Source organism: Castor canadensis, chromosome 12, assembly GCF_047511655.1.
Source record: "Castor canadensis chromosome 12, mCasCan1.hap1v2, whole genome shotgun sequence".
In the NCBI taxonomy this organism is placed as follows: Eukaryota; Metazoa; Chordata; class Mammalia; order Rodentia; family Castoridae; genus Castor; species Castor canadensis.
In genome coordinates this window covers 37,952,869-37,977,902 of record NC_133397.1, presented here as the reverse complement: position 1 = coordinate 37,977,902, position 25,034 = coordinate 37,952,869, and the positions used below count along the sequence as shown (strand labels likewise).

The following is a 25,034-nucleotide window of genomic DNA, read 5'->3' as shown; positions in this document are numbered from 1 at the left end:
GTACCTACTAAAAACAACTGAATATTTTAAAGACAACCAGGGAAAGGCCAATTATCTATTACTTTCAATTTTTTTGCTATTACTGATGCTGTAAGACTTTCATAGGAATTACATTTCAACCTAAGGCTCTGTTTTTTAATCAGTGATAATAAAAATGTCTCTATGAAACCAATTTTGGCACACAAAAGTAAGATGCTATGTACCAAGTCACATATTACTTAAGAGTTACATGTAAATTCCCTTTAGAGAGGAAAAGTGTTGTTTTTATTAGACAATGAGATGGAAATATTTTTAATTTCTCTTTTTGTTTCAGTTGCTAGGAGCTCAGGACTGAATTTTATTTAGGCTTAGCTTCTGGTGTACCTTCTAATATTTTATGTGGCTCTTGAACTTTTAGTATGTGAACTGAAGGATTATACTATACACATATTTTATCAAGCCACTTCAAAATCATGCATAAGATGGCTACTTGAACATAAGAATTTGAATCAAAAGCTAGTTCTATATAGATGCCTCATCCACAGCAACAAGCCATAGAGTAGTCAAATGACAACAAATGTCTCAAAATTATTAAACTTAATTTTCAAATTAGAAGGTTGGGATACATGGCGATGGCAAAAAAAAAAAATAGTGGTTTCATTTTTAATGAAGAAAGTATTCAAAAATATACAGGTCCTCTCTAAAGAAAAAATTAAGTTTTACAAACAAGTTTGCTCAAGTTTACTTACCATGCCTTTTCAAAATTAATACATTATTTTAATTATAACAAAATAGTTTACATACCTTATGTAAACAAGTGTCCACTACCCAATTGCACACATTTTCCAGGTCATCAGAGACCTCAAGCCTAGATTTAACAAATTCACAGAGCTCCTCATTACTCATAACATCCCAGATCCCATCACAAGCCAAGATGATAAATTCATCCTCTTCTGCTCTTAAAATTTCATAAACCTCAGGCTCTGGAGAAACAAGTTGTTCTGTTGGGCCCTTGCCATCAACACACTTGTAATCATAGTCCCCCAGAGCACGAGACACTGCTAATGAACCATTAACACGCTGTATCATTACACTGCCTCCTGCATTTTGGATTCGCTCCTTTTCCCTTGGATTGCAAGGTTTGTGATCCTGGGTAGAAAAGCAGACTTGTCCATTCCTATACAGAACAGCACGTGAATCACCACAGTTGATAAAATAGATATGCGTAGGTGAAATCAGAACTCCCACTGCAGTTGAACCGCTCCTGTCCATCCCGTTTCTGAGATCTGAAAAGTTACGCATATATTCATCAATTTTCAAAAAGCCAGTTCTGATACCATTCTTGACATTTTCCACTGAAAGCTCAAGAGCAGATCCTGATTTGCCTGCTGCCCTAAAGTCTTCATTAGTAGTGATGTGCTCTAATAAATGTGTTGAGCAGTAATTTGCTACTCGGGATCCAGCATGACCATCATAAACAGCAAAAAATGACCAGTCTTCCAAGCCGTGAGGAATACCTACAACCGCGGTGTGTGCGTCTTCCATTTCTACTCTCCATCCTTGCATGCTGCTCAGTCCATAACGTAAACCATTCCCAGCACCATGAGCATTATGTTTTTCAGTTTTGGGTTTATCCAAAAATGCACCCATGTTTAGTAATGAATCTGAAAGGAAAAAGAAATTGGAGGTGTTAAATGTTTAAATTTGTTAATGTTTAATTTAATATTTATCTACACTATTCAACTTATTCTCCAGCAAATCCTCCTAGCTAGTATATTATTCAGTATTATCCTAATTAACTCAAGTAACAAAAAAAGAAGCCAATAATTTCCCCCTACATTCTTCTTCTAAGAGCAGTTAGCATCAGACCAATTAAATCAGAATTTTGGGGGGTCATATGTATCAGTATTTCTTCAAAGTATGGTGATTCAATTGTGTAGCCAAGTTATGAATCACTGTTCTAGGAGAAAGGAAAATGAAGAAATAAAATTTAAGAACTTTTAAAAGAAATCAAACGAGTTGGGGGAAAGAGAGATAGAGGAGAATAATGGAGGAGGGTGAATTCAACTATGATATACTGTAAGAACTTGTGTAAATGTCACAATGTACCCCCAGTACAATAAAAAATAAATAAATATTAGATGGGTATAGCAATACACATCTGTAATCCCAGCTACCTGTGTAGTACAGACAGGACAACGGAGAATATAGCCTGGGCTACATAGCAAGTTCAAGGACAGCCTGAGCTACACGGCAAGACTTTATTGCAAAAAAAAAAAAAAAAAGGGGGGGGGCGTTCAATTTACAAGATAAGTCCAGGGCTTAATATATAAGTCTATACAAAGGACTGATAACCAGAATATGTAGGGAACTTAAAAAACTAAATTCTCCCAAAACTAATGAACCAATAAAGAAATGGGCAAGTGAACTAAACAGAACTTTCTCAAAAGAAGAAATTCAAATTGCCAAAAAGCACATGAAAAAATGCTCACCATCTCTAGCAATAAAGGAAATGCAAATTAAAACCACGCTAAGATTCCACCTCACCCCTGTTAGAATAGCCATCATCAGCAACACCACCACCAACAGGTGTTGGCGAGGATGCGGGGAAAAAGGAACCCTCTTACACTGTTGGTGGGGATGTAGACTAGTACAACCACTCTGGAAAAAAATTTGGAGGCTACTTAAAAAGCTAGATGTCGATCTACCATTTGATCCAGCAATACCACTCTTGGGGATATACCCAAAAAACTGGACACAGGTTACTCCAGAGGCACCTGCACACCCATGTTTGTTGCAGCACTATTCACAATAGCCAAGTTATGGAAACAGCCAAGATGCCCCACCACTGACGAATGGATTAAGAAAATGTGGTATCTATACACAATGGAATTTTATGCAGCCATGAAGAAGAACGAAATGTTATCATTTGCTGGTAAATGGATGGAATTGGAGAACATCATTCTGAGTGAGATTAGCCTGGCCCAAAAGACCAAAAATCGTATGTTCTCCCTCATATGTGGACATTAGATCAAGGGCAAACACAACAATGGGATTGGACTATGAGCACATGATAAAAGCGAGAGCACACAAGGAAGGGGTGAGGATAGGTAAGACACCTAAAAAATTAGCTAGCATTTGTTGCCCTTAATGCAGAGAAACTAAAGCAGATACCTTAAAAGCAACTGAGGCCAATAGGAAAAGGGGAACAGGTACTAGAGAAAAAGTTAGATCACAAAGAATTAACCTAGAAGGTAACACCCACGCACAGGAAATCAATGTGAGTCAATGCCCTGTATTGCCATCCTTATCTCAACCAGCAAAAACCCTTGTTCCTTCCTATTATTGCTTATACTCTCTCTACAACAAAATTAGAGATAAGGGCAAAATAGTTTCTGCTGGGTATTGAGAGGGTGGGGGGGAGAGGGAGGGGGCGGAGTGGGTGGTAAGGGAGGGGGTGGGGGCAGGGGGGAGAAATGAACCAAGCTTTGTATGCACATATGAATAAACAAAAGGAAAATATATATATATATGTAAGTCTATATAGTATAACACTGGACAATGATGATATTCATAATGATAAGTCATCTTATTCAATAAATTAGAATTAAAATTTTAAAATACATTTTAGAAAGACTTCTAATACCAAGTATTGAAATCAAGATTTTTTTTCCTCCTGATGATCTTAAAAGGCCAACTCCAAATTCAATTAAAACACATAAAAAAATTTCCATTAAGTAAACATTTGTTTTTATCAAGGTTTTACTACATATCAAATGGAAAACTATAGACTTATTAGTTAGATTCTGTTAAAAAGTGAACAAAACATAAATCTGGTGCTAAAGAATGCCTTTTCCTATTATGCCAACACATAAGGTAGTTACCCACTGTTGGCTGACAAAGACCTAAAATCCTTTAACTATAAAGTACTACTGTGCACCCACCAAATTTCCCTGCCCAACTTTACTAGAATTATAGATTAAAGCTTTCTCAAGTTCCAATGACTTCTCTGGTAGGTTTCCTACATACAACCTGGTCCTACCTACATTCTAGGTGTATAACCGTGGACAAACTTCTCAGTTACTTGTACTTCACAGGGGTGCTGTGAAGAATGAGCTAATGTGAAGAGCTTACAACAGTACCTTAAACATACTAAATGCCATTAAATGACTTGTTATTATCTGTACAAAATGCAGATTCTAAAACCCTATCCCTACATCCAAAGATTTTTTGCAAGGGCAGGGTGAAAATACTACGGTTTGAACTTAGAGCCTTGGGTTTTTTTGATTGCCACGCAGGCGCTCTACCACTTGAGCCATGTCCCCGGTCCTTTTCGCTATAGTTATTTTTCAGGTTTGCCTTGGCAAGTCTCAGAACCTGATCCTCCTCCCTAATACGTGGGATGTCAGGAAGGAACCACCATGCCTGGCTTATTGATTGAAATAAGGTCTCAACGTTTTGCCCAGGCTGGCCTCTAACTTCAGTTCTCCTTGAGGAGTTGTGATTACAGGTGTGAGTCATCATGCCAGGGCCCCCAAAGATCTTGGATGGGATCTTCAAAAAAGCATGCTGGTGACTTAAAAATCCCATTTTGAGACACCTTGGTCTAGATCAATTGACTTATTTGAGTCCAGGCTCCTTTGTAAGATACTGTTTTCATCTATGATTACTATCGAGCTTTACAATTCCATATCCCATGAATAATAATCTTAATCTACTTAACATACATGAATGTATGCATGTATTATATTTATAACTTAAATAATTTTATTTACTTTTCCTGCATTATATATTACTGCATTAATAAATTATATATGTATTTAGAAAAAGGAATCTTGAAGGGATTAGATGTCAAATACATTGAAGTCATTTTTCATTGATCAGTACAACAAATCATTTTGTACTGAGATAAATATAACAAGAGTCTATTGTATTATTTCTTTTCAGTTTGGGGGCAGGGTAATGGGGGAATCAAACCCAGGCCTCACACATGCTAGGTAAGCACGCTACCACCGAGCTACATCCCCAGCCTAAAGGTTGATTAATTTTTAGCATAATGATTTAAAATTCTGTGGTACAATGATTTAAAAACCTAATTCTAAGTATTTTTATTTATATTCTATTTTTAATGGCTGAACATAGACAACTTACAAAGGTGCAAATGAAACTGAATTCCTGACTACATTTACTACAAAGGCTTTTCAGTCTCACCTAACAATTATGGGAAAATGTTTTCTTGTAGCTTTTACCTTTCCTGATGTTTTTGCAATTAAGGTACTGCAGTTTTACATTTTAACAAATAGGTCAAAATTTACAAGAATTCCTCACTTCTAAGTTTTAAACAAGTTTTTAAATTTCTACTGCCAAATTTGTTTCTAATTTAGGAATAAAGAAGGTGGGGGTCTTCAACAGAAAGCTAACGGGATCCTAAGAACCCAAAGGGAGCCTGGAAAAATACCAAAAAACAGAGAAGAACCTCATGCTGAAGCAGGAAGATCCAAGTTCAAGGCCAGCCTAGGCTATCTAGAGAGATCCAGCCTCAAAACAAACATCTGGGTTTGTGTTTGCTCATGCCTGTAATATCAGCTACTCAGGGGATGGAGGCAGAACAGAGGCTAGCCCAGGCCAAGTTAGCCAGGCCCTTTCTCAACAACAAGGTACAAAAAAAAAAGGCTGGAGGGTATGATTCAAGTGGTAGAGGCACCCTGGATTCAAAGCCCAGAACAACAAAAACAGAGCCCCTACGGCTATGCTGCAAACACTGCAAAGGTTACACAGCGTTGCTTGCTTCCTGCAATGACTTTTACGTTGTTTTTACTCGGAAAGTTCAAGATTCAAAATCTTCAAAATGAGCATCTAATTGAGCTTATGTCACCAGTACACCTTTTGGCTGTATCAGGGATTGCATTCTTTTGCAAACTGGCAATTTTTTTTAAAGTATCAAATTGATTTTTTTTTAGTACTGGGGTTTGAACCCTATGTATATATAAATAAATATTTATATATATGATGTGTATATATAGCTAAAGAGCAATAAAACTTTCATACACCCACCACACAGCTTATCAAGGCCACTACAGCCTCCTATTTTTTTAGCCACTGGTCCCAATATGGGCAATGCCCTAAATATGTAATTAATTTGTAATTTAACCACATTCATGTGTGGCTTAGTTTCGGTGTTTTTTGTTTTTTTTTTTTTTCCCTGTTGTTTTGCGGTTTTTTGGTGGTATTAAAGCAGGCTAGTAATAGGGAAAAGATCTGCCATGGGACTGGACCCTCCTCAACAAAAGGCTGATCTCCTCCCTGACTCCACCTAGGTTCATCCTTGGACATCCCCTCGGTTGTAAATTACTCTGCAGTCGTAAGTTCCCCCCAAAATAAGGGGTTCTCTTGGCTGGTTTAGACCAGAAAGTGGAGGCGCATGCCCAATAAAGGGGAATGTGTCCTCAATCTGACCTCTCAGGTAAAGTCCTCTACTTAAGATCTTATGAATATTGATCAGATCTTATACATACAATTAAAAACCTGGGAATCAGCACATATGTGCCTGTGCAGAATACCCCATATTATAACCAAGACTGTTGTCCATCAAACCTATCAATCGCCCAAACGCTTCCTGTGAAGACTGCCCAGATTTTTCTCGCCATTTGCCCTAATACTTAAAAAATGCCTTTTGGACAAAGATCAGGGGTTCTGTGCCATCTTGGCCAAAGCCCACTAATCTTTCTTTGGCAGTACCTAAACTTTCCTTTCAATAAAACTTTACTACTGTTTGCAATCTGTGTCTCTGTCCAATGGTTTGGTCCAAGATGCAAGGACCTGAGTCTTCTCCACCAGGGTCTTCTGAGATTACCATTGATTACAGTACTGAATTTGAACGCTGGGGTTCACACTTGCTAGGCAGATGCTCTACTGATTGAGCCACACCTCCACACGGTGACTTAGTTTTATATGCTTAGCACTTTACATTGATGCTCAATATATTGCTTTAAGCTTTTTTTTTTTTCTTGCTCAACACTTCTGAGATTCATCTACAGTGATGAAGTTGAAGTTCATTCACTGTATTGCTTCATATGACTGTGCAATTTATCCACTATCAGTTAACATTTGGAGTATTTCTTGTTTTATTCTTTTATCCTGAATGCTGCTTTGAACAATGGTGTTGCACTTGCATGAGTTTTCCTACAATATTTACTTAAATTGCCAAGGGCTTACAATATACAAATTCAACTGTTCATGAAGATAATCCGCCCCCCCCCATTTCCAAACATGTATTTCCCCAAGTCTCCTCTAACACCACTTTATTCAAAACAATTACTTTCTAGCAAGTAACCATTACATCAAATATGAGGATATAGAGTATGTTGCATTTTCCATTATCCAAAAAAATCTGATGCTGCTAAGATCAGATACACTTTCATGTGTATATCTCTTCAAAAGCAAAGAACTTTGTTATGAGAAAATCAGCAATTCTCTGGGTGGTAAAATGTACTTTCTTAGTCCCTTCTTATCTTATTTATAAACACTATAAGCAACTCACTGTAATTTAAATCTTGTTTTAGTAAAATTAAGCACACCCAAGATACCCTAACAGCCTTTTTGTAAGTTACTGGTTTCAATTTCTTTGTTGCATTATTTTGCCTATGAATGAATGATACAGTGAACCATTTCCACCTAAGTGACTGACTTTTCTCCTATCCCAAAAGGCTGTTTTTATGAATGAAGTCTCGCTGCTAGGAACGCTTATTTGTCTAGCATCTATGCTGTTTTACACTCATAGACACACTGACATATCACTTAGTAAATAGTGAGGGTAGATATTTTACAATCTCCTAAACTTAATCAATGTTAAAGTAAATCTTCCTCCAATTCTTCATCTGGTCTGATACTTGTTTCTTCAAGTCAGCAATGTTTATTACACATACTTCAAAGTGCATTTTACATTTTTTGTCATACATCCAAGTATTATTTTAGTCATTTTGACCAAAGCAGGAAAAAAAATTGTTTCCCCAGTGGCATTGTGTTCTACCACTCAATGAGGAACTAGACTCATAGTTGCAAGAGAAGAAAAAAAAGGAAGATGAACATGGTGAATCGAGCCTATAATCCTACCTACTGGGAAGGCAGAGATCAGACACTGGAGGGATTGATGTTCATGGCCAGCCCAGGCAAAAAAGTTCACCTGATCCCACTTCAACCAACAAAAGCTAAGCCAAGTTTCTCCAGCCTGTCATTGCAGCAATGTGTAAATCTTAAACTGCAGACCAAGCTGGCCTGGACATAAACTTGAGACCCTATTCGAAAAATAACTAAAGCAAAAAGGGCTTGGGACGTGGCTTACGTGGCAGATAATCTGCCTAGCAAGTGCAAACCCCAGTACTAACAACAACAAACCTAAGGCTAATCTGCAACTATACAAAATAAATACCACCAAAAACTAGGATTCAAAGGATGCAATTCTCTAGTATTCCTGAAAACATTAATATAGTACATCTAGTTAATAATTTATTTTGATGACAAATTCTTTAATGAAGAACAATAAAATTAATCTATTTGCTAATTAATAAAAGCACACTAACTTACACCTAAAATATAAACAAATGCCATAACATTTTTTTCCAGTACTGGGCTGACCTCAGGGCCTCACACTTGCTAGGCAGGCACTTTACCACTTGAGCCACTCCAGCAGCCACCATAAAAACATCTTTAGGCAATGAACTGTACGTGAACAAGGGAAGGAATGCCTGCACTTTGGGTTTGATTCCTACCTCTACCAAGTAATTGTTTTCTTAGAAAAAGAGCATCTCTTTCAACTGTGAAATTCTGCTTTTAAGGTCTGATTGGTAAGTGGATTACCAACTGCTGCCAACAACTACGGTTGAATACAACTAGAATACACTTCAGAAAAATACTGTTCACAGACACAATTCAACTGGACATATTAGTATTTCATAAAGACTGATTAATTTTTAAAAATATAAGTAAATACTTTAATCAGATATCTCAGTTCCTGGATGAGAAGTATGTAGACTTGTTTGTTGCCCAAGATTCCCAAAATGATGGTAACTATATCCTCTTCTCCAACTTAAAAAAAAGTGTGTGTGGGGGGGGGATTCAAGTCATGTCCTACTATATGAAATGCAGAGACAAGCCACTCCAATCGAAACTATTTATCATCTGTCTACATTCCTGAAAGCAGTGTATCTCACACATGAGGCAACTGAAATACAAGCTACTTCATGGTTAAGTCTCACAGCAAGTATGCTTGTGTTACATGGAACTAAGTTTCAATTTCAACCTTTCATTCAAATCAAAGGCAATTTTTTACTGAAACTACCTTTAAACAGAACTAAGCTTGCTTATTATTATACTTTTATAATTTACCAAATTTGGATTTTGCATTTTTAAAGGAAGGAGTCACCAGTCTGACATGGTTATCATTTGGGGAAATGTATGCATTTATTTATTTTTTGTTTTCTTGAGACAGTGCCTATGTAATCCAGGCTGGCCTTGAACTCATGTTACTCCTGCCTTGGCCTCCCAAATGCTGAGGATTACAAGCTTGAACAATCATGCCCAACATTTTTGGGAGGTAATTTAGTTTTACATTCTATATAAAAGAATGGCAACACTTCTCCATGTTACAGAGTACCCTGTGTAGACACTGAAGAATGATTATTGACAAGAAAGGGAACAACATTTGAGTGCAATACACCTCTAACACAATACAACTTCTAAAAATATAAAATGTATACAAGATACATGTATGTATTTATGCACATTTTTCTCAGAAGTAGCTTGAAATAGTTGTCAGATTCTTAAACAAATTTTTGATAGCAAAAACAGATAGAAAAACACAGATCTAAAAGGCCAAGAATTATTTAAGTTTGACCTGGTCTAAAAGACTCAAGTAAAGATCTTTCAGATAAACACACCAAACATAAGCACTTGTCTCTTAGCTGCAATTCACATCACAAGCTAATTTCTCTAATATATAAGAAGGTCCTAAGTATCAGTAAAAAAAACAGACAATCTGGCAGAAAAATGGACCAAAAACCCCCACAATGGATCATAAATTACACTCAACTTTACATAAAGAGAAATGAAAATTAAGATTACACCAAAACATTTTCCATGTATCAGACTGACGAAAGATCAAAGACTTGGTAATAATTCTCTTGGAGAAATAATGCAGAAACATACACTGTGGGACCACCAGACTGGTACAATCACAGTGAAATATAACTTAAATGCAATTACATTTGCACATACCCTTTAACCAAATTCTAAGAATGTGTCTGCAGGTTTACTATCACATACACAAAATGATTATTCAGTTATCACTTAGCAAAAGTAAAACGCAGGAAGTAATATTTGTATCATTTGTATCATTCACTTGGGATCATTTAATAGGCAACCATAACAAATACTTAATGACAAAATATAATACACTAAAATTTATAATATATATACTGGCATATTTGCATGTACGTATGTGTTTTCATTCTCTGGAACTGAACCAGAGTAGACATTTTGGGAAAGAGAAATCAAGAAGCTAGGAGACAGAGGAAAAGACCTTATCTGTACCTTTCCATTTTAAGGAATGTGATAAAAATAAAATTAAATTAAAATTTAATACCACTTAATATTATTTCAACTTCGAGAATTTTTTGAGTAAATCCTTTTTTAGCAGACAGAGGCAAGTCTAAATCATTACAAGTATCAATATAACAATACTCAAAGTTTTCTCTGCAAACAAAAAACAATCACCCACATTGACACAGTAAGTACACCATTAAGAATCAGCAGATACACTGTTTGTTACAATACATTTTCATTTCCTTAAAGGAGTAAATCCACTGGTGAAGACTACCCTTTTACAAAAATAATGAAAAGCATGAATTTTATACTCAACTGAGGATGAGAGGTTTGGGAACCAAATGCTTCTATATAAGCCAGCATTAAATTATCATATTATAAATTCATGAAGAGATATATATTCCACAGTAACAGAGATAATTTCCTTCTAATAAGAATTCAGTCTAAATATTTAAAGCTGCTATACTGTAAATGCAAGTATTAAATTTAACCTAATTGAATTCCAATTCTGTACGAGATTAAGTGAACCAAATTCTTTTGGCATATTTTATAATTTCATAGAAACAGGATTAACAGATACTTCTCCAGACATCAATATAAATATTATGAAGCACAACAGCAAAAAATCAGCATGTTTAGTAAGTGCTAAAGAACATTTCTTTGGTCTACACTACTACAGTATAAGCACACTTTCCAACAGACTTAATAAAAAGGTTGTTTTTTTGTTTTGTTTGGGGTTTTTGATTTTGTTTTGTTTTGTTTTTTGTTTTTATGGTACTGGAGTTTGCACTCAGGGCCTACACTTCAGGCTACTCCACCAGCCTTTTTGTGTGTGTGTGCAGGGGTTTTTTTTGAGATAGGGTCTAGCGAACTATTTGCCCAGGCTGACTTTGAACCCAGATTCTCCTTATCTCTGCCTCCTGAGTGGCTGGGATTACAGGTGGAAGTCACTGGCGCCCAGCTAAGAAGAAGGCAGTATCAATGTAGATTTTAGTTAGCAACAAAGAGCTAAAGGAAAATGGGAAACAATTTCTCAATAGGGCTAACATTATGTATACTCAAGAATATGTTTAGAAAAACCTGTAACCCCAGCACTTGAGAGGCTGAAACAGGAGGATAATGAGTTTGAGGCCAGCCTGGCCCTCATACAGCCAAACCCTGTCTCAAACAAACAAAAAGAACAACAAAAAACCCTAGAAACAATAAAAGCTAATGCATATATATTCTCTATAATATGGCCAGGCTCTGGAACCTAGATTACTTCATGTACTTATTTAATTTTGCAACAATCTTATAAGCTACATATTATTGTCTTCATTTTATAATGAACTCATAAATCACAAAAAGGCTGAACATTTTGTCCAAGTACACAGCACAGCTGTTCTAACCCAAGGTGGCTGGCTCCAGAGTTCATGCTCTTAACCACACAGGTACACATGCTATAGCATGTCTGCTTTTTCTCTCCAGAGTTAAGATAAATCTGTTTCTTCACTTGAATAAAACTATGTCATAGCTTTGATTCTTCTTTCTTTCACACATAATTTATTTCATTTGCAAATTTGAACAATTCTACCTCCAAATATAGCCCAAATGAGTCCACTTCTCTCCATTAGCAGCTTACCATTCTAATGGACCAGTTCGAGTCATCATCACCTACTCCAAAAACATCTTAACTAACAGTCCTAATTCTGCTTTGCCTCCCTATAATTCATTCTCCAGAGTGACTGTGTAATGGAATTATGTCTCCCTTAATTTCCCAATCAATTAATTCAGAAGAAAATCCAAATTTGTTCCAGTTCTCTGTAATGTGACCCCTACTTATTTCAACATTACTTCCTGTAACTTCTACCATCATTTTACTGCTCTCTGGCCACAGTGGCTTTCTTTCTATTCTTCTGAGCTTGTTCCCATTTTTGGACCTTGTTTGTACTTTTTTTCTCTTCCTGGAATTACCCTTATCCCTTCACCCCCATAAGAGCATGGCTGGTTCCTTCTTCACATTTAGATCTCGGCCCAAATGTCAACTCAGAGAAAATTTCAAATGCTAACTATTCCCCAAACACCACCACATATCATTTTCCTGTTTACTTTGCTTGTAGCTTTTTGAAATTTTTTTCCTCTAGATTCTTTACTTTTTTACTCTGAATAGAACAGGGCAACTCCACTGTCTTATTCACTACAAAATCTACTCATGGAACATAGGCGGTACTCCAGAAATATTTGTGGAATAAATACATGAATGAGCAAGTCAATGAAGTAGATGGCTTACTGTTAAAAATATGCATTTAATAATGCTCACTTTATAGGAAGCCTACTGGAACTGAAAATGAATGAACCAAGGTTCTCAACTTAAGCTCATTAAAGTTGGAGAATACAATCTAACCAATTTACAATATAAGCCTATTTGGAATTGTCACAATGAATTCCCCCTACACAACAAATATATCCTAATAAAATTTTCTTTAAAAAAAATGAAAAAAAAAAAAAACTATTTTGAGCCTAAAAAAAAAGTTGGCGAATACAAATCCGAGTAAATAAGTTCAATGCCTGACCTGTCAAACATATAAAGCACAACATTCCATTCAAAGAACCAGATTTTTACAGGGACATTGACTGATGCAACTAAAACACTGATTCCTGAGCAGAAGAATGAAAAGAGCAGGAAGATCAGAAAACACATCCTTTTTGGGGGGAAGAAGGTGGAACTGCTTAGAATAGAGGGTAGTAAGTTCCCATAGAACTGATGGTGAACACTAAAATTGTTGTAAAACAAGAAAAGGCTTATTCATTTGTCACAGGAAACAGATCAATGGATGCAGAGGTCTAGAAAGATAAAAGACGTCTCCTTTCTCTCTCCTTCCCTATCTTTTTTCTCGTTTTTTTTTTCCCCTCCCCCTTTGTTTTGTTTCTAGTACTAGGGATCAAACCCAAGGCCTCAAGAAGCTAGGGAAGACTCTACCACTGAACTACATCCCCAGCTCTAAGGCATTTTTTAAAAATATTATTTATTAGGGATGCTGAGGACAGGAAGCAGTGAAATAGAAGACTGAAGTACAATTGTTTTTCAATTACACAGTTAACATTTAAAAACTCACATGCTGACTCCCAACCCACTTCCAACTAGGACTTAAAACAAAAACAGGGCTAAGGGTGTAGCTCAGTGATGGAGCACATGTTAAGCCCGTATGGGGCCTTAGATTTTATCCATAACGCCACAAAAGAAAAAAAGAAAGAACGAACGAACACATACATAAATAAATATAAGCACCCAGAATACCTGTGTATCAAAACTTGTCTTTTTGTTTGCTTGCTTGCATAATACTGGAGCTTGAACTCAGAGCCTCACATGGCTTGAATTAAGCCTCCAGTTCTTCTTGCTTTAGGATATTTTTCAGATAGGGTCTCTCTTTTTTAACTGGGGCCAGCCTCAGATGGTGATCCTTCTACCTAGAGCCAGGATGACAGGCATGGACCATAAGATGCCCAGCATGATTTGTTGAGATGAGGTTTTGCTAACATTTTAACCCAGCTGGGGTTGGCCTTGAATGATGATCCTCCTGATCTCTGCCTCAATAGTAGCTGGAATTACAGGGATGAGCCACCATGTATTGCTTTGTTGCCTGTTGTAACATAAAATATCAATACCCTTTCCAAGCTAAAGTCAGAATAGGACATAAAAAAAGAGAACAAGTAACAGAGAGGAAGGTAGAGGAACATAAGATCAAAATCGTGATCCTCTACTAAAATGATGTTTGTAACAAATACTACTTAATATAAAAACCATAAATGGTAACCTAACAAAAACCAAAAACATCTGTACTTTTATTTTAAAATACAAAAACTGTATATATAAAAAGATACAAAAAGCAAAGTGCTGCTATGAGACTGGTAAGGTTTATGAGAGTTTACAGGCTCTAAATTATAAAATACTATCTTTGATTCCATGTCAATAATTTTTGGGGTTCAATATATACTATTATTTCACCTTTTTGTATGTCTGAAATTTTCCATTAAAAATTTTTAAGATAATTTAATGCTGTCTTTCTAGATTCTACCAAAATTAGGATTGCCTCTTTCTGAACCACACTTGGGTACTTTTGATTACAAAACAATTTAAATTGAAAGACCTGTAGAGAAAAAACTCCATTTGCAATTTCACTCCCCCTCTATTTCCTAATAATTACAAATGCCATGTACTATTCCCACTTTTATTAGCCCTATGTCCAAAGGGAAGAATCTTCACCTTTTTAGCATGATGGGGCAGACTACAGAGAAATCTGTCTAAAACCAAGTGTTGGCAGTGACAATCAGGACACACAGCTGAGACAGTTAACGGTCCTCCTACATCTTAACCTTTCACTTAATTGTGTGCCATTTTAACATGTATTCAAAATATGTTTTTATCTTAAGTGAGGAGCTAAGGAGTAAGCAAATAATCATATAGTGCTTATTTCTAAGGCAGGCACTGTTTTAAATGCTTCACAAACATTTAACTCATTTAAATTCTACCCTTTAAAAAACAAGTATTGAAAAAAGCAAGTAGACAATTCTTAAAGAGACCTTTAACAAAAAAAATCTTTGAACAAAGTAAATGATAAAGCTTCAACAAAGGACACTCACATACTGCAAAATATTCTCCTTCCTGCAGCTGGCACACTTTCTGGTAGGGGGGCACAAAGACATTGGCAAGCCTTGCTTAAGAACAGCACAATCTGTCATTCCCATCTGCTTCCTATCAAAAAGATGAGGTGGTGTCAGGGATGCCTCAAGCTCATGAGAAAGATTTTCCCCAAGGCTTTCTGAAGACTAGTATGTTGTTCTTTTAGTGAAAAAGTAATATTAATAGCAGTAATAATGCTTTCTTTTTTTATGAGTTGTACATGCCAGACACTATGTTAAGACACTGATGTACATATATACCCAACATATAATCCCTATAACAACCTAGTAATGCTAGCAGCCTTAACATTTTATTTCACAATTGAGGAAAATGAAATACACAGGGGCTCCCTAGAAAAACTAGTGAAATCCAAATGAGATATGGAGTTTAATTAATAGAGTAATAACAACATAGAGTTTTTAGTTTTTACAAATGCACCACAAGCAAGGTAAGAAGTTAATATTACAGGAATATGAATAATAAAAGAAAAATGAAAAAAAAAAGAAGTTAATATTACAGGAAACTGGTTAAGGAGTGTGAGAGAATTTTCTGCACTATCTTTCCAACTTTTCTAAAAATCTAAAGTTATTTCAACATTGAAAGTTTATTTAAAACAATATTTTAACAATATTTAAAAAATTAAGCCTCAGTTCTTTCAACCAAAGTGCTGAATAAAGTAACAGTTAAGGTGACTACAGAAAATTCCTCCACCTGTGATTTTGCCAGCAATACTAGGATGGGCTTAGAAATTTATCCTAAAAATACCAAGATCATGTAATAGTTGGAAATTCTAACCCATTGATCATACATCTGAGAAGTTATCACCACTCTTGCCTATGGTAAACCAAAACAGATTTTTCTTTCTTTTTAATGGACAATCTGAGAAATAAAACAAGACTCTATCTCTAAAAAAAAAAAAAAGCCAGGAGTAATGGCACATGCCTGTGGTCCCAGATACTCAAGAGGTGGAGGTAGGAAGATCACACTCCACAGCTGGCCTGTGTAAAGGCTGGAGACCCTATGTGAAAAACAAATTGAAAGCAAAAGGACTGAGGGCTCAACTGGTACAGCACTTGCCTTGTAATTATGAGGACTACAAAAAAAAAAAAAAAAAAAAAAAGGAAGAAAGAAAAAGAAAATTAAAATGTCATACAAATGGCCAATATATGAAAAAGCTCAATATCACTAACAATTAGGGAAATGTAAAATTAAATGAATCACAATGACATATTACCTCACAACTGTCAGAACAGCACTTTTTTTTTAATTGAGCTTAACTCTCAGCCCCAAATGGCTATTGTGGAAAAGACAAAAATAACAAGCTGTGGAGAAAAGAAACCCCTGTACAACACTGGTGAAAATGTAAATACAGCCAATGTAAAACACCATATGGAGTTTCCTCAAAAAAACTAAAGTAAGAATTACCATATTAGACAGTTCTGGGTATATACCTTAAGGAATTGAAATCTATGCTGAAGTGGTATCTGCAACCTATGGTTCACTGCAGTATTATTCATAAAAGCCAAGTTATGGAATCAACCTAAATTTCTATCATGAATGAAGGAAATGACACACACACAATAGATTATTAGCATTTTAAGAGAAGGAAATTGTCATTTATGAAAATGTGGTTGAACCTTATGCTGAGTGAAATACACCAGGCACAGAAAGACAACACGTTTTCACTTACACAGTCAATACTCCGCACACCTCAATTTCCATGGATGCTGAAGTCCCTTACCTAAAATGATACAGTATTTACATATAACCTACCCACATTCTCCTGTATACTTTAAATCATCTCTACATTACTTGTAAAAACTAACACTACATACTATATAAATACTTGTACTGGTTAGGGAATGGCAAGGAAAAAAAATCTGTATTTAGTACAGGCATAAACATCAGAGGCCTAACTATGCAGTACAAGAACAATGTTCAAGGGAAACAATGCTCAAACATGAGATACTGGATAGAGACTAAGGGTCAGTGTGTGAAGCAGAGGGAGTCTATAGCAAACACGGTATACACACACATCACTATATTCACGTGGATTCAGCATAATACGTGGTGCATAGTAAATTCAAGTTCTGCTTTTTGGGACTTCCTTGAATTTGCACACACAAATATTTTCAATCCAAGATGGTTGGAGCCATAGAAAGAGAACTCACAAGTACAGGAGGAATCTGTATGAGGAATCTAAAACAATGAAAGTAACAGAAGCAGAGAACAGAATGGTGGTTGGGGTTTGGGGAAGAGGGGAGTTCAAGGAGATGTTGATCCATTGATACAAACTTGTAATTATAAAGGTGTATTAAGTAAGTATTTAAATTAGATGTGGTGGTGCATGTCTGTAATCCAAGAATTTAGGAGGCTGAAGTAGGGGAATTGGGAGTTTAAGGCCAGCCAGAGCTACACAGCAAGACCCTGTCTGAAAACACCAAAAAAGCATGTAAGGTGATGGCTATATATATTAACTTAATTCAATCATTCCACACCATATATGTATCATATTATATTGTACCTCATAAATATATACAATTATAATTTGGCAATTTTGTAAAATGTAAAGATATTAAAAAGACAGGAAATTTTCAGTTAAAAGTGAGAAAAATCAAGTTGAGAAAATCATCAAAAGCAGAATTTCACATACCCCTCTCCAGCAAGGAAAAGAAAAAAAAAAAAAAAAAGACTCAAAATATGGAATGAATAAAACTAAAAAAGCTGTAGGATCAGTCCAAGATACTATACCCAATTAAGAGATTATTACAGAAAGAACAGAAAAAAAGAAAATGAAATTAATTGTACAGAAAAGTTTCCCAGGGCTAAACAACACTGAGAATAAAAACTGAAAGTAGAACCATACACATACACAAAAAAAAAAGTAACTGAAATTTCAAAACACTAGTGATGAAGATAAAATCCCAAAAATTCCCAGAGGGAAAGAAATAGACCCAGAAACCAAAACCGTATCAGAAATCTCCAGAATGTTATCTGGTAAAGTAGATAGTTTCCTGTGAAATTGTTTGTAGAACACCTGCCCTAGAGAAATTCTCAGGGCTGATGGAGTGGCTCAAGTGTTAGAGGACCTCCCTAGTGAATGTGAAGCCCTGAGTTCAAACCTCAGAACCGCCAAAAAAAAAAAAAAAAACCGAACCAAAAAAACTCATGAAACTGTATGCCTAGAGAAATTCTCAGATGTAAATAAGGAAAAGTATGCAAAACTTTTAATGTAATATGCTGCAAAAGTCAAAGTATGGAAAATATTTACATGTCACCATGAATAAATATCAAAACCAAAGCTAGCTGGAAAATATAGTATGATGCCATTTATGTAAGATCATAAAATTTACAACAGGTTAGATGCATGAGTATGTAACAAAAGTATTCAAAACATGATTGAATAGTATAAAACCTAAAACTACTATGAAGACCACCTTGATAGTAGTTACTTCTGGGAAGAAAAGAGATGAGTAGCAGTGCTTAAAAGTTGGTTATTATTTTCTTTCCCTGAGAGAGAAGTTTCAAGCAAACAGCAAAATATTAAAGTCTGCAAAATCTTGGTGATGGAAACATCAATATGTAAGAATCCACTTAAATTTTCATACTGCAAAACTATTCAAAATAAGCCGCATAGACCAATATAAAAAACTCCTCAGTAAAATCTCATTTCAACACAATAATTCTACACAAATTTTTCTCACTATTAAATGGTCATTAATATCCATTTCCTTGACAAATATTATAGTAAACATCCCCCCCAAAAGGGGGGTAGCTGTTCTGTTAAATTATGGAGTGTGAAAATGCTACATAAAACACATATGTAGAACAGAAACTGTTTAGCCAAAATGAATGTCATTTCTGTTTTAACAGATGCCTAGTCTAACACAAATAAAAGATCAATTCACTTAAATTTATCTGCATTCTGAATTTTCAGAGTTCTTTAAAATTACTTTCAAAAACGAATGGGAAGAGCTGGGTATGGTCATGCACATCTGTAATCCCAGCATGTGGGAATCTGAGATAGGAGGATCAAGTGATCTAGTCCAACCTAGGCTACATAAAGACCCTGTCTCAAAAAAAAAAAAAAAAAAAAGATACAAAAAACCAACAAATGAAACTAAGTTTCAGTATTGTCTCAAAATCAAATATAATTAAGACAGCAAGGTGGCACATACCTATAGCCTCAGAGATTCAGGAGCTGGAGACAGGAATATTGTTAGTTCAAGATCAGCCCAGGCAAAGGTAGCAGCAAGATCTTGTCTCAAAAACAAAATAAAAACAAAAGAGCTGGGGGGCATAGCTCAAGTGGTGGAGCACTTGCTTAACATGTACAAGGTCCTAGGTTCAATCTCTAGTGATGCCAAAAAAATTTTTTAAGTGTTCACAATATGTACACAAATACCTTACTGTAGCTTACTTTTGTGAATCATTTTGTAATGAAAATAATCATTCACATTCATATAATATAACCCATGTGATAAAAGAGTTTCTAGTTCAAAACACATGGAACAGCCATTTATCTCTAATCCTTCCCAAAATTCCATGAAGGAATTTTATTTAAGAAAATAAAGTTCTATTATTAGGAAGATAAAAGTGACTATGTGTTAACTTGAACAGCTAGATTGTATAAGGAAAGGTCTGAAAATTCACTTTTTGATGTCCTCCAACCCCCAAGACATCATTTATATGCTCCTTGTTTCTAACTGCAGCCTGGTGTTGGGCAAAGACAGTTTCCCTTAAATCTTTGAGCTCCAGATAAGACAGTATTCAGTGAAGGAATTTTTTAAAAAAGGTATAAAACACACAACAATGAGAAGTTTAAAGGGAAAGAAGTACACCACAAATGAGAAGTATCAAAAATCTTTGGTAGTCATATATGGGGTTGGGCATGGTAGTGTAAGCCTATTAAAGCCAGCAATCCAGAAGTTGAGGCAGGAAGACCACGAGTTCGACATCAACTTAATCTACATAATGAGTCCCTGTCTAGAAATAAATAAATTAAAATTAAAAATCTTTAATAGATGTAAAGCAATAGAAGTAAAATGGAAGATCAGCATTTACCAAATTAGAACTGGAAAGGGAATCCTATACAGGTAACTCAGACATAGTGCAAAGAAATAGTAAAATGGGATCATGCATAGGAGCTAAAGTTATAGAAAACTGTCAACCTCAATCTCTCCTCATACAGACAAAACTCAAATGTTGTTTTCTCAAGAAATTTAAGATGGATAAGCACACATGTAAAGTGCTTCTCTCTCTTATTGAAGAAAGGCAAAAACATGATAAATAGGGACAAGAAGAAAAACCCAACAGTAAAAAATGAAAGAGAATGTTTTAAAAAAAACAGAAATCAAAATCCTCACAATGTTAAAAAAACAAAAAACTTGCTTTCTAAAACAAAAACAGGATGCTATGAAAATGGAACAAGCCTGGCACCAATGGCCCATACCTGTAATCCTAGCTACTTGGGAGGCTGTAATCAGAAGGACAAAGGGTCAAGGCTAGCCTAGGCAAATAGTTCATGAGACCCTCATCTCCAAAATAATCTCAGCAAAATGGACTGGAGGAGTGGCTCAAGAGAGCACCTGCTTTGGAAGTGGGAAACCCCGAGTTCAAACTTCCATTCCACCAAAAAAAGAAAAACAGCTTTTCGGATTTAAACATATGACTGCCTCAATCTTTTCTCTAAAAACCAAAGCCTCAAACCATTAGATGGTTTTCCAAAGTTTAAATAAGTCAAAGCAATCTCTCAGACTGTACACACACACACACACACGAGTACCAGGTGTGGCTACACCTCTAATTCCAGCTACTTGAAAGAGAGGCAGGAAAGTCCAGAGTTCCAGCCCAGGCAAAGTTAGCAAGACCCCATCTCAAAATACAAACAGAAGAGCCATGTGGCTCAAGTGGTAGTGTCTGCACAGCATGCATGAGGACCTGGGTTCAATTCATCATACCAAGGGGGAAAAAAAGAACATGAGAGAGGTCAACATACAAATATTCAACACTGGAGCAAAGAAGTATCCCAGAAACAAAACAAATAAAATAAATGAGAAGAGATTATCAAAGAAACCATGCAACAAAAAATAATTTCTCAGGGCTGAGGAAAGATACAAATACATCCAAACCCCAATGCTTGAGGAAAGGTGCTGTAGGGAAGTGATCCATGTTTAGATATGCCAACTGTGAACTTTCAGACAACCAAGAATTAACAGAAACTTTTTTTTTCCAGTACTGAGGCTTGAATTCAGGGTCTTTTCACCTTGAGCCACTCCACCAGTCCTTTTCTGTGATGGGTTTTTTGAGATAGGGTCTCGAAAACTATTTGCCCAAGCTGGCTTTAAACCATGATCCTCCTAATCTCTGCCTCATGAGTAGCTAGGTTTACAGATGTGAACCACCGGTGCACAGCTAACAGAAACTCTTAAATGTTTTTGGGGACAGAATGGTGACTTCCCAAAAATTAAAAATATAATTATCCAGCAATTCTACTTATATTTAATTGTCCAAAAGAATTGAAAGCAGGGTCTCAAAGAGATATGTATATTGTCACATCCATGTTCACAAGCATCATTATTCACAATAAGCCAAACAATAAATCTAAAAAAGTTATAAATAAATTGTACTATATATATATATATACACACACACACACAAAGGAATATTATTCAGTAATTAACATCTGCTACAAGATAGATGAATTTTGAAGACATTATGCTAAGTGAAATAAGCCAGTCACAAAAATACTTTCATTCCCTTTATATCTAAAAATAGTCAAATTCACAAAAACAGAAAGTAGAATAATAGTGACTTGGGAGTGGGCAAAAGGGGAATTGTTTAACGGGCAACGAGTTACAGTTTTGCAAGATGAAAAAGTTCTGGAAATGTGTTGTACAGCAAAGTGAATATATTCAACATGACTGCACTAATACACTCAAAAAGAGTCAACAGGGGGAATAGCTCAGTGGTAGTGTATACTTTTGACTTCCATCATCAGCACCACAAAATGGAAAAGAAAAAAAAAGATTAGCATGGTTAAATTTTATATTACATGTTTTTTAATACAAAAATTTTAAAAAGCTTTTAAGGGTAAGAATAAGGTTAGAAAATTATGTAAACAAAAAGAATCTAAATTGCACAGGGAGACTGCTTGTCAGCAAAACTAAAGGAAAGAAAACTCGTTTGATGTTTTATGGCAGAACATCAAATGATGTCTAACAGACAAAAATATCAAACAGCTGCAAACATCTTAGTTAAAAAATACTTCAAATCCCAGTACCACCCCCCAAAAAAATGTATAAAAAAAAAATGAAGGTTCAGGCTGGGGATGGTCTGTAGTTCAATGGTAGAATAGGTACTAAGTATGAACATGACCCCTGGGTTCAATCCTAGCACCAAAACAAAAAGAAATCATTTCTAACAGTAACAAAACAGTATTTAGAAATGAAGAAAACTGTTGGGCACTGGTGGCTCACACCTATAATTCTAGCTACTCAAGATGCAGAGATTAGGAGGATCTCGGTTCAAAGTCAGCCCAAGCAAAAAATCTACAAGACCCTATCTTGAAAACAACCCATCACAAAAAAGGGCTGGTAGAGTGGCTTGAGGTGTAGGCCCTGAGTTCAAGCTCCACTACTACAAAAGAAAAAAAAAAAAGAAAGAAATGAAGAAAACTAATGCAGGACTACTGGAGTGGGTCAAGTGGTAAAGTGCCTGCCTAGCAAGCATGAGGTCTTGAGTTCAAACCCCAGTGTGGCAAAAAAGAAAAAGAAAACTAATGCAAAATAAACTTAAAAGGAAGCATATTCACTAATAACAAATAGTGATAAAATTCAAAATGACAGTACTGATAGGCTATGCTCCAACTACCCAGAATATTAAAAATGTATTAAGTCAGTAGCAGAAACAACAAAAAATTCTATTAATTTTATGTGGTAACATATAACCCTAGGCTACAAGCTAAACACCCTAAATTTTTAAACCTGATTTTGAGGTTGAGCCTCAAAGGTCTTCCTGAATTGGACCATCAGATTTCATTGAGTCTGGAAAATTCTCAACCAATATCTCTTAATGTGATTTATCTCCTAAGTGCACTCTATTCTGTTTATTTGCAGTTAAATGCAAGCTGCTGGAGTGATTCAAGTAGTAGAGTGTCTGCCTAGCAAGTGTGAGGCCTGAGTTCAAAGCCCAATATTGCCAAAAGAAAAACAGCAAAAACAAAACAAAAAAACTGAAAAACAGCTAAGCTGCAATTAAATGCAAGGACTCTACAGTCAGTCAGTCCAGATTTGGTGCTTAGATTTGGATATATCATCTACATGCTAGGTGACACTGGTCAAGTTACTTAGCCTTTCCTATACTTCAGTTTCTATAAAATGAGGGGAGTTAATACCCCCCCAGAGTTAATATAAGAATTTTACAAGTTCACATACATGAAATGCTTAGAGCAGTGCCTCTTTCTATTTTCAAAACTGAAATGAGGTTACATATTCTGGGGAAGGTTATCTGTGATCTAGCCAAGTACTCTTTACTCCCAGTCTGTTGATGGATACAGTGTCTAGATTAATAGCCTTTTATTATAACATTGGTAAAATAAATGACAGTAGTAATAAAATCTATGATCAGGTCTTGCTCAAAGATACACGTAAAAAGCTACATACTACTAACACCAATCTAGAGCCTCAAAGAACATACTTGTCCACAAATACTTGCACCACATCCTAAACACTAGTATTGACTGCTTGAATGAGAATAGAAAAAAGACACACTCCCAACAGTAGCCCCAAAGAAACATCATTTGTGTCTCATCCTTTTTTCTAATTCACTCCCACCAGACACCCTTTCTTCTAATTCTTAATGCTTTCAGAATTGAATCAAAAGCCCTTGCTTCTTCCAAATACCAGCGGCATTTGCTTAAGATTTCTGAAATAACTGACATGAAAGTTCAAAAGGGTTTTAATAACTGTTAAGTAATTGTTAAACTGATATTCTGCTGTTTTTATAATAATTGTATAACTAGACACTTACTACACCTAGATCTGATAGCAAAGAGGTATTATTCACGGACATAGGCTTGGAAGGCTTAAGAATTCCTCAAAAGTGAGATTATTAAAACAAATCAATTCGGTAAGTGAAAAATATTCTGAAATTAACTTCTATTTGAGTGCTACCAGATGAGAATAAGTTAGATTTGTGTGTGTGTTTGTGGTACTGGGGCTTGAACTCAGAGCCTACATCTTGTGCCACACTACCCCTTTTTGTGTGTGTGTGAAGGATTTTTCAAGATACGGTCTCACAAACTATTCCCCTGGGCTAGCTTCAAACCATGGTCCTCCTGATCTCTGCCTCCTTAGTAGCTAGAAGTACAGGCGTGAGCCACCATTGCAAGGCAATTTAGATCTTCTTTTCCTAACTAAAAGCATAGCTAGAATTTTTTTTTTCCAGTGCTGGGAATCAAATCCAAGGCCTCACATATGCTAGGCAAGTACTCTCTATCATTGAGCTATACCTTCAGCCCCATAATTTCAAATTTAAGGCACTAAGCTCCGCACTGGCAGCTCACACCTGTAATCCTAGCTACTAGATTGAGATCAGGAGGATCACGGTTTGAGGCCAGTCCCAGCAAAAAGATCACAAGACTCCCATATCAGCCTATAGCTGGGTTCAGCTGTGTGCCTGTCATCCTTACTATGCAGTTACAACAGTTATGTGTAAAACAGAAGGATTGCAGTCCAGGCCAGACTGGGCAAAAATGAGTCTCTATCTCCAAAATAACCAGAGCACATAGGGTTGG

General features: G+C 35.9%; 1 protein-coding gene across 2 annotated transcripts in view; it reads right to left on the bottom strand.

The window, feature by feature from the left end:
* Positions 1-25,034, bottom strand: part of Ppm1b (protein phosphatase, Mg2+/Mn2+ dependent 1B) — a 79,419-nt gene that overhangs the window by 32,198 nt on the left and 22,187 nt on the right. For both annotated transcript variants that reach the window (XM_020185690.2, XM_020185688.2), the window contains exon 2: positions 784-1,643. In XM_020185690.2, the coding sequence (XP_020041279.1) occupies positions 784-1,629 (846 nt within the window). In that variant the 5' untranslated portion in view covers positions 1,630-1,643. The remainder of the gene's footprint in view (positions 1-783; positions 1,644-25,034) is intronic.